General features: G+C 41.7%; 2 protein-coding genes across 5 annotated transcripts in view; one reads left to right on the top strand and one right to left on the bottom strand.

The window, feature by feature from the left end:
- On the top strand, positions 1 to 1,073 carry Leap2 (liver enriched antimicrobial peptide 2). The gene is made up of 3 exons (NM_001393341.1): positions 1 to 122; positions 287 to 423; positions 906 to 1,073. The coding sequence occupies exons 1-3, from the start codon at positions 66 to 68 to the stop codon at positions 940 to 942; spliced, it is 231 nt and encodes a 76-aa protein (NP_001380270.1). The 5' UTR covers positions 1 to 65; the 3' UTR covers positions 943 to 1,073.
- A 420-nt stretch (positions 1,074 to 1,493) lies between these two features.
- Positions 1,494 to 13,785, bottom strand: part of Aff4 (ALF transcription elongation factor 4) — an 82,262-nt gene continuing 69,970 nt past the window's right edge. For 3 of the 4 annotated variants that reach the window (XM_006246263.5, XM_006246264.5, XM_008767684.4), the window contains 3 exons: positions 12,833 to 12,876; positions 11,483 to 11,703; positions 2,201 to 8,023 (listed from right to left, as the gene is read on the bottom strand). In XM_006246263.5, coding sequence (XP_006246325.1) covers positions 7,896 to 8,023; positions 11,483 to 11,703; positions 12,833 to 12,876 — 393 coding nt within the window. In that variant the 3' untranslated portion in view covers positions 2,201 to 7,895. Of the gene's footprint in view, positions 8,024 to 11,482; positions 11,704 to 12,832; positions 12,877 to 13,785 lie in introns of all 4 variants that reach the window. The other variant, NM_001107001.2, reaches the window with a different exon arrangement.

Raw genomic sequence — 13,785 nt, 5'->3', positions numbered from 1 at the left:
AGTCTATAAAAGGAGACGGGAACTGCCCCCTGGCTTTCAGGCTCCAACATCTTCCTTTTGCCAAGATGCTACAGCTAAAACTCTTTGCAGTGCTTCTGACTTGCCTGCTGCTGCTGGGCCAGGTAAGAAACACACATGTATGTTGGACATAGTAGTGGCGTGGCACTCAGACTCAGTTCTTAGAAATGCGGTTCAAACTCCTGTAACCTGGAAAGAGCCCTTCTGAGGGTGTGCAGCAGAGGGTGGGTGCTTCCTCAGCTAAAGTAAATATGCCTTTGCTCTACAGGCCCAAAGCTCCCCAGTACCAGAACTGAGTTCAGCAAAGAGAACCCGGAGAATGACCCCATTTTGGAGAGGGGTTTCCCTCAGACCCATTGGTGCCTCATGTCGGGATGATTCGGAGTGTATCACAAGACTATGCAAGTATGTGATAAACCTGGGTACAGGGTGGACCAGAGAGCACTGGGAACCTGGGAGAGATGAGATCAGAAAACACAGAGCCAGGGGTAAAGCTGAGATGGGAGGGAGGGAGGGAGGGAGGGAGGGAGGGAGGGAGAGAGAGAGGAGAGACAGACAGACAGACAGACAGACAGACAGACAGACAGACAGACAGACAGACAGAGTGAGCACGCACTATGGAGCTGCAAACGTCATGGAGGAGAGTTCCTGGATAGCCAAGAACCTGAACACTGGACAGATGAAACAGGAAAAGGAGGCAGCAGGTGTCCCGGGACTCCTTAGGGCTACACCCAATCTTTTTTTTTTTTTTTCTTTTTTTTTTTTTTTTCCGGGGCTGGGGACCGAACCCAGGGCCTTGCGCTCGCTAGGCAAGCGCTCTACCGCTGAGCTAAATCCCCAACCCCGGCTACACCCAATCTTAATCACTTCTTTTCCTCCCCTGCTAGAAGACGACGCTGTTCCCTGAGTGTGGCCCAGGAGTGACAGTCATACTGGGGAAGTCACCTCCAACAGTGCTCCGTTCTATGGAATATTGTTAACTGCATTTTGGTTGGAGAAACTTAAGTGAAGCAATCTTGTGTTTTTAATATTTAAAGACAGATACTTGCTTTAAACTGGTCTCCATTTCTTATTAGACTGTTGTTGATTTGTACAGACGTAACTTTGTCAGAGTTTATTTTTCTACAATACTATTAAATGTCTCAAATCTAAGTACTGGCAGTCTGGAATTGACACATGGTTGGCTCCTTCACACCTTATAGATGACAGTAGTTGCTCCCTAACCAGTGCTGCTCCACCTGGGAGGTGAGGTGAGTATTCATTCTTCCATGAATCTCATGCGAGCAGGACAGAGGCAATGTTTAACAATAGTGACTCTTGGCAGAGCAGACACCATGGCTCTGTACTTTGCAAAGAACTTTTTAGGCTGGCATGTGCCACCTGAGGATGTGTAAAAGTTTGTCTATAACTTTATAAACATGAATCAGAAATCCAAAAAAAGGTCATGCCTTTAATCTCAGTATCAGGGAGGTGGAGGCAGAGGCAGGCTGATCTCCATAGGTTCAAGGAAAGTCAGGTCTATACAGTGAGTTTCAGGCTAGCCAGGGCTACACAGTGAGACCTGTCTAAGGAAAACAAAACAAAACCAAACCAAAAAAAAAAAAACCCAAATAAATAAATAGTAAAAATAAACAATAGTTTATGTCTTCAGAGCATCAAGAAAGACTGAAGATGTCTGTTGGTGTAGGACAACTGAGATTCATGGACAGGACCCATGGCCATGAGGCCAACATTTTTTAAAAAATTTATTTTATGTGCATTGGTGTTTTCTCTGTATTCATGTCTGTGTAAGGGTGTTAGATTCCCAGGAACTGTAGTCACAGACAGCTGTGAGCCACCATATAAGTGCTGAGACTTGAACCTGGGTCCTCTGGAAGAGCAGCAGGCAGTGCCCTTAACTTCTTCTTTTTTTTTGGTTCTTTTTTTTCGGAGCTGGGGACCGAACCCAGGGCCTTGAGTTTCCTAGGTAAGCGCTCTACCACTGAGCTAAATCCCCAGCCCCATGCCCTTAACTTCTAAGCCATCTCTCCAGTCCTGAGTCCAAAATTTCTGTAACCAAAAAATGAGACCTGTGCTGGTGGGACCAGACCTTTACAGAGTCAGACTGGACCCCCTAAGACACAAAGAGCAACTACACAAAAAGACCACGATAGGAGCTGAAGAAGTGAGAGCACAGTGCATATAAACGTTATACAGAAAAGCTATCTGATATTTATTAAACTTAGTTTCTCCAGCTATGGTTTGGCATTATACAAAGCATCATAATGACACAGTAGAGTTAAAAAGAGTTTTACAAATTGAAATGTGATACCCTTGTCTCCAAATATTTTAATTGCCATAAATTTGTTTAAAAATACACATTAAACGCATGTTTGACACTCTAAACTCTCTATAATCTCGATACCACAAAATACATATAATATACTATACAGATGTGGAAAATCTAGTTAGTATGTAATACTTTGCTCACCATTAACAGCTCGTTATGTGAATGCACATACTGACTTAGAAACCCTAGCTTTTGAGCCCCAAAGTACCTCTGAAATTTAACATATTGCAACAAATAAAAATCACAGTATACAATTGAAATTTTGGTTCAAAGTGTCAGATGCCTAGATATTTTGGATAAAAGAAACATAAGACAACGCTTGGATCATGTACAAGATAAAGGCCTCTCCTACCAGCAACAGAGCCTTTCAGAAGAGTCACCAGGCCTGTACTTTATCAACTGTGTTACTTCCCCTCCAAAACCCTCCCCAAATATCAAACCATTATTTACCAAAGGATTTTAATTTCAAATAAAAAGATCTTCAATAAATATATACGCATTTCCATCCTCCATATATAAAATTTCTCAGAGTCATTCAAAACGGAGGCTAGGTAGAAATTTCCCTAACTGTGCTTAACCAACCTAGTGTCTGGCCCTCAAGTGGGGCCTTTGCAGGCCCTGCCAATTAAGCCAGCGCTGTTGGCTAGCGCCACCCCTACCCTCGCCCACGTACTGTCAAATGCTCACATCAGTGATGTGCCAGGTGTGAGCATAATGGGGACACCTCTGAATCAGCGACAAGCTCAACCATACGGACGCTGTGGCACTGGTTTGAAAGGCAGCACTTCCAAATCGACATCTTCCAGAGAGGTACAGAACAGGCAGAAAACCCCAGTGGCTAAAAGCTGAGAAGAAACCTCACACAGAAGCAGCACAGTCAAAACCAAGTATGGTTAGGGTTTCTGGGTAGGAGCTTGTCCACGTTCATCTGAGAGCTTTCTCCATATTTAAGGATGATGATTCTGCTGAGCTGATCAATGACAGCAAGGAGAGGCGCATGCAGACATTCCTGAAAATCAACTTCTTAAATGTTAGCAATTGAAGCTGCTGAAACCTCTGGCTACTGAGACTTCACCTGAACACCTTGTTCTAAACGCCATTCACAAGGCAAGCGTAGCTTCTTTTCTGTCCCCTGGGTCTGCAAACGGCAGGTTCTTTTTCATCAACCAAGGGGTCATGTAAACAGTTCTGCAGGCCAGCATCCTCTTACTCCACTTTGCTCTTCTCACAGGGAGACGTCTGGGTGGTGCATGCTGGTCTCGAGCTGCCAGTCCAAGCACTAGAACTAAAGCATGCACTACCACACCTGGTTGACCGAGTAACTTTTAAATGTATCTAGTTTGTGGAGAGTGGCCTGGTGTCTCAGGCTCTCTATCTGGCAAAGGATGCTCTTTGTCTCAGGGTATGCAGCAGCACAACTGGCTTTCTCTAACCTTAAGAATGTTACTTGCTGGCTTGCTTTTCTGGTCTGAATGCCTCCACTGGTAGGCATGGGAAAGGTACATTTACAGGTGTGACAGCTGGCCAGGTCAGTGCATCGTCCCAGACCCTCATTCAGTACTTTTTCCTACTGATTTCACTCATAGCAACACTAGGTGTACAATATTACTGGAAAAGAAGTCTGCCTCTCTAATTGAAATGTGAAGCTGGGCGGGATTTGTGTTCCACATCCTGGAAGAATAGGAGTTACAGGAGTCTGGATTTGAACAAGGTGCTCTGGCTTTCCAAGTCACTTAGGTATAGTCTAAACACCATTCCACCCACCTAAAACAGTCATCCTCAGTAGATGTCCTTGGGACCCAGACACCTACAGACTCCTATAAATCAAAATATACAATGAAGCCATTTTGTTCAATTAGCTATTGGAAAATTAAAATCTTTCCCACCCTGTAAGAGCCCTATTATACTACAGAAGGGCTCAAATAGATTTCAAAAGTTAATTTACTACAAATCATAGTAATTAAGCTTTAACAATCTAAAGGAATACACATTGCATCCTTGAATGTTAATATTCAAGGTGCCAAGAACAAAGTGTCTTAGATCAATTTAATAAATAATGTGGAAATAGTTGCACTAAGCTAAAATACTAAACACACACATTTTGACAAACTAATTCCATGTTTTCATACATACATACGTACATATATATAAAGTGTGTATGTGTACATAATTTTAAGATCCAAAGTCGCATACCCTCATACCTAGAAGTGTACAGCATCCCCCTTCTCAACTGAGCTAGGCATCACCCAATGGAGCTATTACTGGTTGCACTGAAAACTCCTCTGAGCACCAGCCCCAGGCAGTGCTTGTATTCCTGACAAGAGCCTTTGTAGGCCCTGGCTACACAATGCAAGTTCATTCATTAAACGGCAACGTACCGAAGTTTCAGCTGTTAAATACAAATGATGCTCTCTAATCTAGCTGATTAAACCTTTAATGAAAAGAAACGAAGAACAATTTTAAAACAAAAGAACAACAGCGACTCTAAAGCCACAAGTGTGTCATTCAAAGTGCAGCCCAGATGCCTATAAATCCCTAGTGTAAGAGCTTCCCAGAAAAAACCAACAGCAGCAACAGCAGCAATGTGGACGCATGTACACCCGACTCTGAACTGCTTTTATAGTGGAGAATTAAGTCAGTAGTGGTCAATCTTCTCCCTTTAGCGGCTATATCTGTGACTTTATTTGAAGCACTTACTGGTAATAAAGTGACTTCATAGCTTTTTGCCCAGAAAAAATGTGTCACTGAGCAAGGAAAGGGCTGGGTGCTCTCCAGCCAGAATGGGACATGGGCTAGGCTGTGTAATCTTGAATGCCTGGAGGGGAGTGCTCCCCATAGCCCAGCCTCTCCCAGGCAGGACCACTGTGACAGGTGTGAGATGCCTGCCCAGAGTCCAATGGTGCATGCTGCTGCCTCCTGGCACAGAAATGTGATCTTCAGAGCAGTGAACTGAGTATTAATGACAGCTGCTATTTCTATCCCTAACTACACAGTGAGTGCAAGCTTCAGACTAGGTTTGTAGCCACTTGTCAAATCATCTTTCAATGGCTAAAACACACCAAGGGTGCCTACTGAGAGGGGGGAGTGATCACTTGTAAAGGAGTAAGGTATGTGCTGAACAAGACTGAGACAAAACATCTGAGAAGAGACACAAAGAGTGTATAGTCTCACACACTATGACATCAAATCACTTAGGATCGGATTTTGATCCATTGCCCATTTCTACCTGGTGAGGAAAATCCTCCACAATGAAAGGTTTAACAGTTTCATTCTCCAAGAATTGACAGTTTTAAAGAGAAAACATCTTAAAGCAGCACCATAAACATGTAGGAAACTCTGCTTTAACACGAGTCAGAGCCACTCTAGAGTGTGCTGCACACAGACCAGAGCTGGAAAGCAGAGCCCCAGCACTGCAGCTGCTGAAGGCTGAAAGCATAGAGGGCGCTTGTTCTACTTCTAAGACCTCCCTGAAATTAAGGAGCCAGCATGAGAGAGAAGAGGCAAGGACAGGACACACAACTGTTAGACCACGGAGGTTACTAGCACGAGAGGAAACAACGGCCTCTGAAGAAGTATTCCTTAAATACACTATGATTAAACTAGAAAGGTACAGAGGCAATTTCTTCAAGGGAAAAGTGTTAAATTCAGCATAAGCTGTAGATATCAACCCTCAACACTATGTAAAAACAATGAGACACAAAGCAGTTAAGCTCTGTAACTATGAGACTGCAGGCCAAAGCTCACTATCTTCAGGAGCAGGCAGTGAAGGGGAGCAGGGAAGATTTCTAGCCCTCTTTCCCCTGTTCCATTCAAGTCTCAATAATCAACTGCTATTAAGAGGGAACTTTTCCCTAATTGGATGAATTTTTGGAATGAGAAGGAAAAGCCATTTTTGAAGCAGCATTATACCCAATTGATTACACTAAGTCAGATATCAAAGTACTAGCTTTTCTGAAGGAATCTATTTTAATGTGTCTCTAAAGGAAGATTTAAAATCAAAGAGAATTTGAAATTATTATTGTAGAGGACCAACCATGCATGGCTAATCTGGTCCCAGCATAAAACTTTATCTGTAAACAATCCATAGAGTTATCATTTAAAGTTAAGATTTAAGGCACACCAGACATGACGGGGGTCACTAAAAAGAAGTATAGAGGAAGAGAGACATTCCTTGCCCTTCCCTGCTATACGCACCTTGTCGGGAACAGTAGTTTGATAAGGAATTGTTACAGAGCTGGCTTCCTAAGCACTATCCCTATTACTTCCCCCTTTCCAAGAAAGCTCATATTGAGCTAAGTTACATATTTTTCTAGTATATTTTCTTTCTTTCTTTAATGTGACGAGGGATCATGTAGCTCAGGCTAGCCCCAAACTCACTGTCTAGCTTTATGTAGCTTGAGGATGACCCTGACCTCCTGACCCTCCTGTCATCACTTCCCAGTGCTGGGATTACAGACATGCACAACCATGCCCAGCTGCTACTGTGAGTTTTACAATCCTGTCAAAAGTGTCCATCGTTGATGAGGATCTTTGGAAAGCGAAATTCATTATCTCCACATTAAAACACTGGGACACCTCCTTTCAGCTCCAGTTACTACTGCACTGTCATATCTGAGCATCACAATCTCTCCACCATAGGGGAAATCTGCAGACATTATCAATGAATACAGGCTGCAGCCTTCAGAAACTGGGCCACTGTTTTTAGGAGTAACTTACTCTGTTTCAGTGAAGTGTCAAATGAGTAAAACAAAAAGGAATAGAAGGTTTAATGAGCTCATAGTTTAAGATTGTCCTTTAGGAGCCATGCAGCATCACGTGCCTCCCTAGCAATCTGCTTTCTGTAATGCATTAGATGCAATGTAGTCACCTTGTGAGTGCTAGTGTTACCAACACACATTCACAGTTTCGAAATAATGCATACCAAACCAGACCCACCCCATCTCTGCACCCATGTAGAATGCCATCTCCTCATGCTTAAATGACTTTTCACATGTGAAGAGCATCCTCAATATCAAGCATAAACCCTACAATAGTGGAACTGTAGTAAGACTTAAAAGAACACAGGTGAGTAGCTGTAGAAAGAACAAGTCCTGTCTTGGACAAGCCAACTCTTATCTTAGAAGACATTAAGTAACACAGCTCCCAAAATATATAAATAAAATGCTTACATTAAATTTATGCTAAATATTCAACAGAATAAATTTATAGGCAGAAATACTAAGCTTTAAACAAGCTCCAATCTGGGAACTTGAAAAATGAAAATAAATAGAATTTTACTTGATTATTTATGAATTGCAACTGGAATTCCAATTACTAAAACCATCTTGTGATGTACTGCATGTTTAGAACATTTAAATACTAGTCACATTAGAAATATTGAAAGGGTCAATTGATTAGATGGCTTTGGGCTATAGAAACAACAACATGAACCAGAGGAGAGAACCAGTCCTCATTCTTAGTGTCGACTAGGTGTGTGTCATGGCAGTTTTCCTTTGTGATGGGACACAGTGTTGTGGAAAAAATCAGAGGCAACGAGAGTATGTTCAGTTCAAGATATCAGCTTGGCATCCTGCCGAAGCCAATGCAGTCCCTGCCGGGTGTAACGAGCCAGATCTGTCATGATGCTTGCATTAAAGATGAGAGGGCCCATCACTTTGTCCAGTTCAGCAAAGAATTCTAGAAAATTAAAAACATTCATTAAGTATTATGCATTCTTCACTGATTTACTGTAAAATAGCATGTCTCCCACACTAAAGGTCTCTACAGAATCTCAGGTTCAGGAAGTAATACATTTTATACAGAATGTATGGTAATAAATTGCAAATAAATAACACTGATGAAAATGGTCAACTGCTACTACACATTAAAAATGGGGTCCCATTGGCACATGTGCAGCACCCCACTAGATTACTCAAAAGCACTCTCTACCTGTTATTTCTGTGCAAGAAGCCTTCTGGAGAGAAGGCTCAGTGGTTAACAGCACTGGCTGCTCTCCTAGGGAACCTGGGTTCAATTCCCAGCACCTACATGGTAGCTCACAACTGTCTGTAACTAACTCCAGTTTCAGGGAATATGACACTCTCAGACAAGACATGCAGGCAAAAACACTAATGCACATAAAACAGAATAAATAAATCATTTTTTAAACAAGTAGTAAACAGGAAATAGTGTTAGTGTGTTCCCACACTAGCCCCTGTGTAACTCCATGAAAGTCTGTAACAGGGGCTGGGGATTTAGCTCAGTGGTAGAGCGCTTACCTAGGAAGCGCAAGGCCCTGGGTTCGGTCCCCAGCTCCGAAAAAAAGAACCAAAAAAAAAAAAAAAAAAAAAAAAAAAAAAAAGAAAGTCTGTAACAAACCTTTCTGCTATTATCAGATGCCCTGTACCACCAATACATCCCTTCTTTTTAGCCAGAAGTTTAAAAACTGAAAGGACAGAAATAAGGACTCCTCCTCAGGGAGAAACAATGGCTCTCCATCAGGATGGCGTGAACCAGAAGAGAGGACAGTGTCCTAGATTCTGACTCCACTGTAGTGTTGGGAGCAGACAGGGATGGAGTATTTGAATACTTCTCTAAAAAGAAAGCTCTCAGATAAGCAGAGAAAAAGGTTGTTAAAAAACTACCCAATAACCAAGAAAGGTAAGAAATGATCTGACACTTAAGGGGAAATGTCTCTATAGAAATTCCAACTAATAATGCAGAAGGAATGGCAGAACAGAATATTGCTGATGGTTTTTCTTTGCTCCCTCACTCCCTTCCTGAATGGGTTTCACACACTTAGGCTGCTCTAAACTCCAATGATAACCTCAAACTCTTGATTCTTACACCTTCTGCTCCCAATTCCTGGAATTACAGGCAGATGAAGTGCAAGTTTCTGGTTGTGTCATGTGATGATGTTCGGAGAGAACATGAGTAGGACTCAATAGACAGTGATTCGGACACTTGTATAGCTAGCTGTGCAACACACTTCGTTGGTCTCTCATCTTTGCTGATCTTCACTTTATTGAGAGAGGCACTAGCAGAGAACTCTTGGCATTCCGGCTGGTCCTGGTCACTCCCACAGACTCTGCTGATTCAGCAGAGGTCTGGCAGTTTCTGCTGGATTGTGCCAACACTTCTGTTTGGTGACACTTTTGAACTGGACTGTTGTTATCCCGACATTACTGAACTGGGAGGCTGGTATCCTTACAATGGAGATTGGAATTGCCCCAAGGAATCACTGCTAAACAGGTTCCCATTCCCTTACCGATTTACCTTCTTCCCTACCTTTGTATGGTGGGCTAGAAAAGGGGTCGAAATGTTTGAGAACCCTTATTAAAGAAGGTTTTAAAAAATCTAAGCCTACAGGCAGGCACCACTATGCCTGGCACATAATCAATTTTTTTATTTCCTGATAATGGAGCGAGGCAATAGTCATCATGGATGTCAAAAGTGTAAGTTAAAGTTTAAAAGGAAATGTTATGTCATGCTCATCAAAGTGACACCACATAATAACCTATTGATCTTAAAATTTGGTCTTGCAATGTACGTCAGACTGGTTTCCAACTTGCAATCCTTCTGAGACTATAGGTCTGCTTCACCAAGCTCAGTCTGATGATTATTTACTTATTTACTTACTGAATTTGGGTTTTTACTGAGATAGGGTTTCTCTATGTAATGGCCTTGGCTATCCTGGAACTTGCTCTTAGAACAGGCTGGCCTTGAACTCAAAAGATGCACCTGCCTTTGGCCTTCCAAGTGTTGGGATTAAAGGCATGTGCCACCACCAACTGGCTCAGATCTGATGAATCTTTAATGTCAATACAGGGTAAAATCTGTGGTGATTTGAAAAAAAAAAAAAAGGGTCCCCCTAAGCCCATAATGAGTGAGTTAGGAGGCATGGTCATATTGGAACAGGTGTGTCTTGGTGGAATAGATGTGGCCTTGTTGGCGGAAGTCTATCTCTGTGGTCAGGCTTGGAGGTCTCAGAAGCCCAAGCCAGGTCTAGTGGCATCACTGTTACTTCTGCTGCCCACAGAGCCAGATGTAGAACTCTCAACTACCTCTCAACTACCTGTGTGCCCTGTGTGCCACCATGCTTCCTGTCATGATGATAACGGACTAAATCTCTGAACTGTATGCCAGCCTCAATCAAATGGTTTCATTAATAAGAGTTGCAGTACTCATGGTGTCTGTTCACAGCATCAGAACATTAACACAATACCTTAGGTATCTAGGTATATCCTAACAAGATGCACCATCTCGAGCATTATATCTAAATTACTAAACTCGAATCTAATCAATAGAAAGGAACGAAGAAAGATAAAATAACAAATGTAATGACAGCATGAGGAAGTAATGGTCATATGCAGAATGACAATCTACCATTCAGCTTCTTCTCAACATCAATGGCACGGACAAATAAGGGGGAGAGCTACTCAAGACACTTAAAAATGTAGCACTTAGACCTTGCTTGGATACTCTACAAAACAAATCCAACTGCTAGATTTTTAATAGTTCTCTCTCTCTTACACTTATCTGTCTGTGGATGTGTCACAGTGTACTTATATTGAGTCAGAGGAAAACTCTGTGAAGAGACCAATGAAGCCTTCCACCAAGTAGGTCCTGGGGTTTGGACTCAGGCTTTGTGGTAAGCACCTTTACCTACTGAGCCATCTTGCAGATCCCAACTGCTATATATATTGTTCAAGGTATATTTGAGACTACAAGGGAAAGTTGATGGTAGACAAGGTGCTCCCTCCTGAGCTACATACAACATAAAGAATAGAGAGATATTTGTCCTACACCAAGAACTACTTCTAGTTTAGCTTGTGTCAGCAGTACTACAAAAGTTGTTTGTGTATGTCCCTTCCCCACATCAGTCCGTCTGTTCCCCATCCTTCATGTTAGGGGCTTAACCAGGGCCTTAAGCATGCTGGGAAAGTCATCTAACAGGGAGCCACACACAGCCCAAGGGTATTTTAACCACGTCTAATCACATTTAGTATGCGACTAAGCAAAGGAGGTTATTAGCAAATTGATTATGATTGCCTTTAAACCACAAAATAAAGTAAATGATCTCCACATACTTAACTAAATTACAAACATTTCTTTTAACTATTCTTATCATCAAAGTTTATCCAGTGCCCAACAAACCTTTTTGTTCTTTGGAAAGCTGTTCAGCTTGGTCCCAAATTTCTGTGGCATAGAGGAAGTTAGATGTAACCTGGACATAGCTTGCTGCCATCTGGTGGATTTTCTGTGGAATGGTCACCGAAGAACCACTTGCTGAAGCACTACTTCCCCCAGAAGAGTAACTTCCAGAATTGCCTGGTGACAGCTTTGGAGAAACAGGGGAGGGCATCCCAACAGCTTTGCTGCACACAAAGAGAAACAGGATGTTTATTCACACACACACACACACACACACACACACACACACACACACACACACACACACACGGAATACTATGAAATCAGCATCCTACAAGATGGATGTCACCCTGGGCTCCTGTCTCAAAAGAACAAATTAAAAAAAGACACAGATCAATGGGAGAGCACTTGTCAGCATGCAAAAGGTTTTACACTAGCTCTAGGAAATCAGTAGACAAGGGAAAATGAGAGAATGTCAACTCACATTAACACAAAGACTCCAAAGATAGACTCAGAAAATGAAAAAGAAAATGTAAAGTTTGCAGGGTGTTTGTTCCCCTTTCAGGTGTAGGTGGAAGGGGTCAATGTGGAAATGGAAGATAAATCAAAACCAAGCCACTATACTCTAGCAATGAAAAGATCTGAGTAAAGTTAAAACCACTGTAACAAGTCTAAATAACTATGAAAATCAACCTGGGAAGAATCCATGTACTGTTAAAAACTTATCTGGGGGCTAGTGACATGGCTCAGGGGTAAGGGTGCTTGCCACCAAGCCTGACAACATATGAACATCCATGAACCTATACGGTAGAAGGGAAGAAACAAAACCAAACTAAGGGCTGGAGAGATGGCTCAGCGGTTAAGAGCACTGACTGCTCTTCTAGAGGTCATGAGTTCAATTCCCAGCAACCACATGGTGGCTCACAACCATCTGTAAAGAGATCTGATGCCCTCTTCTGGTGTATCTGAAGACAGCTACAGTGTACTTATATATAATAAATGAATAAAAAAAAATTGATCTTTTAAAAAAAAAAAAAAAAAAAAAAACAAACTAAAAGCCAACTCAGATGTCTGAGTTGTTGACATGTCTCATTACTAACCTTTCTAAAATTCTTTACATTTACAATTACTAAATTGGAAAGAATAACTTAAAAATACTTTTCTAGAGGCAAAACTCAGTAGGAAAGCATGCAAAAAGCCCTGGGTTCAATTCCAAACACTAAAAAATAAAATTTAAAATACCCTACTAGAGATTGTAATACTTTAAAGGTAGCAACCATTTTGCTGTCCATTTCTAATCTGATCCACAAATAAATTAATCAAAAATATTTCAGAAAACAAAATTGTACCTACCTCCCCAAGCCAGGTGAAGGTGCTTGAGAATTACTGTAAGAATTCTGCATGGGAAAAATACATTTATTTAACAGCAATATAGATATAACCTTTAAGACATTCAGTATCTATCTTCCAAAGTTGATCTTAAGAACTTTTTAAACATTGGCGCCAGGTTGAAGTCAACTTAGACTAGATGAGACACTATCACAGAAAAAGTAACATGAGGTTAGAGATGGCTCAGTGGTTAGGAGCAACTGTTGCTCTTGCAGACTACTGGCTTTACATCACAGCATCCAAGCTGGGCAACTTTACTCTACTCCACCTAATCTGCGTTTTCCTCTGGCATCTGAGAAAACACACACACACACACACACACACACACACACACACACACACACACACACACACAAATCTTCCTCTTTTTTTTAAAGAGTTATTTACTTATTTTTAGGAGTATGCTGTCACTGACACACCTGAAGAGGGGCTTGGATTCCGATACAGACGGTTGTGAGCCACCATGTGCTTGCTGGGAATTGAACTCAGGATCTCTGGGAGAGCAGTCAATGCTCTTAACAGCTGAGCCATCTCTCCAGCCCAAATAAATCTTTAAATGTTTTAGTATTTTTTTATGTACAGGTATTTTTGCCTACATGTATATCTGTGCATCACATGCATTCCAGAGACCAGAGGATGTCAGATCCTATGGGACACAGAGAGTTGTAAGTGGCTATGTGAATGCTGCTGGTTGAATCTGGTCTTTTGTAATAGCAAACAGTGCTCTTAAGCAATAAGCCATCTCTCCAACTCAATAAATCTTTAAAAACAACAACAAAGAGGGTGTGAATAAAAAACAGAAATAAGTTACTAAGTGAAAAGCTAGGTTGTGGATTGGGGATTTAGCTCAGTAGTAGAGCGCTTGCCTAGCAAGTGCAAGGCCCTGGGTTCAGTCCCCAGCTCCTAAAAAAAGAAGA

This window comes from Rattus norvegicus, chromosome 10 (genome assembly GCF_036323735.1).
Source record: "Rattus norvegicus strain BN/NHsdMcwi chromosome 10, GRCr8, whole genome shotgun sequence".
Classification (NCBI taxonomy): Eukaryota; Metazoa; Chordata; class Mammalia; order Rodentia; family Muridae; genus Rattus; species Rattus norvegicus.
Note: the sequence above shows the minus strand (reverse complement) of the source record. Positions and strands in the feature narration are given on the sequence as shown.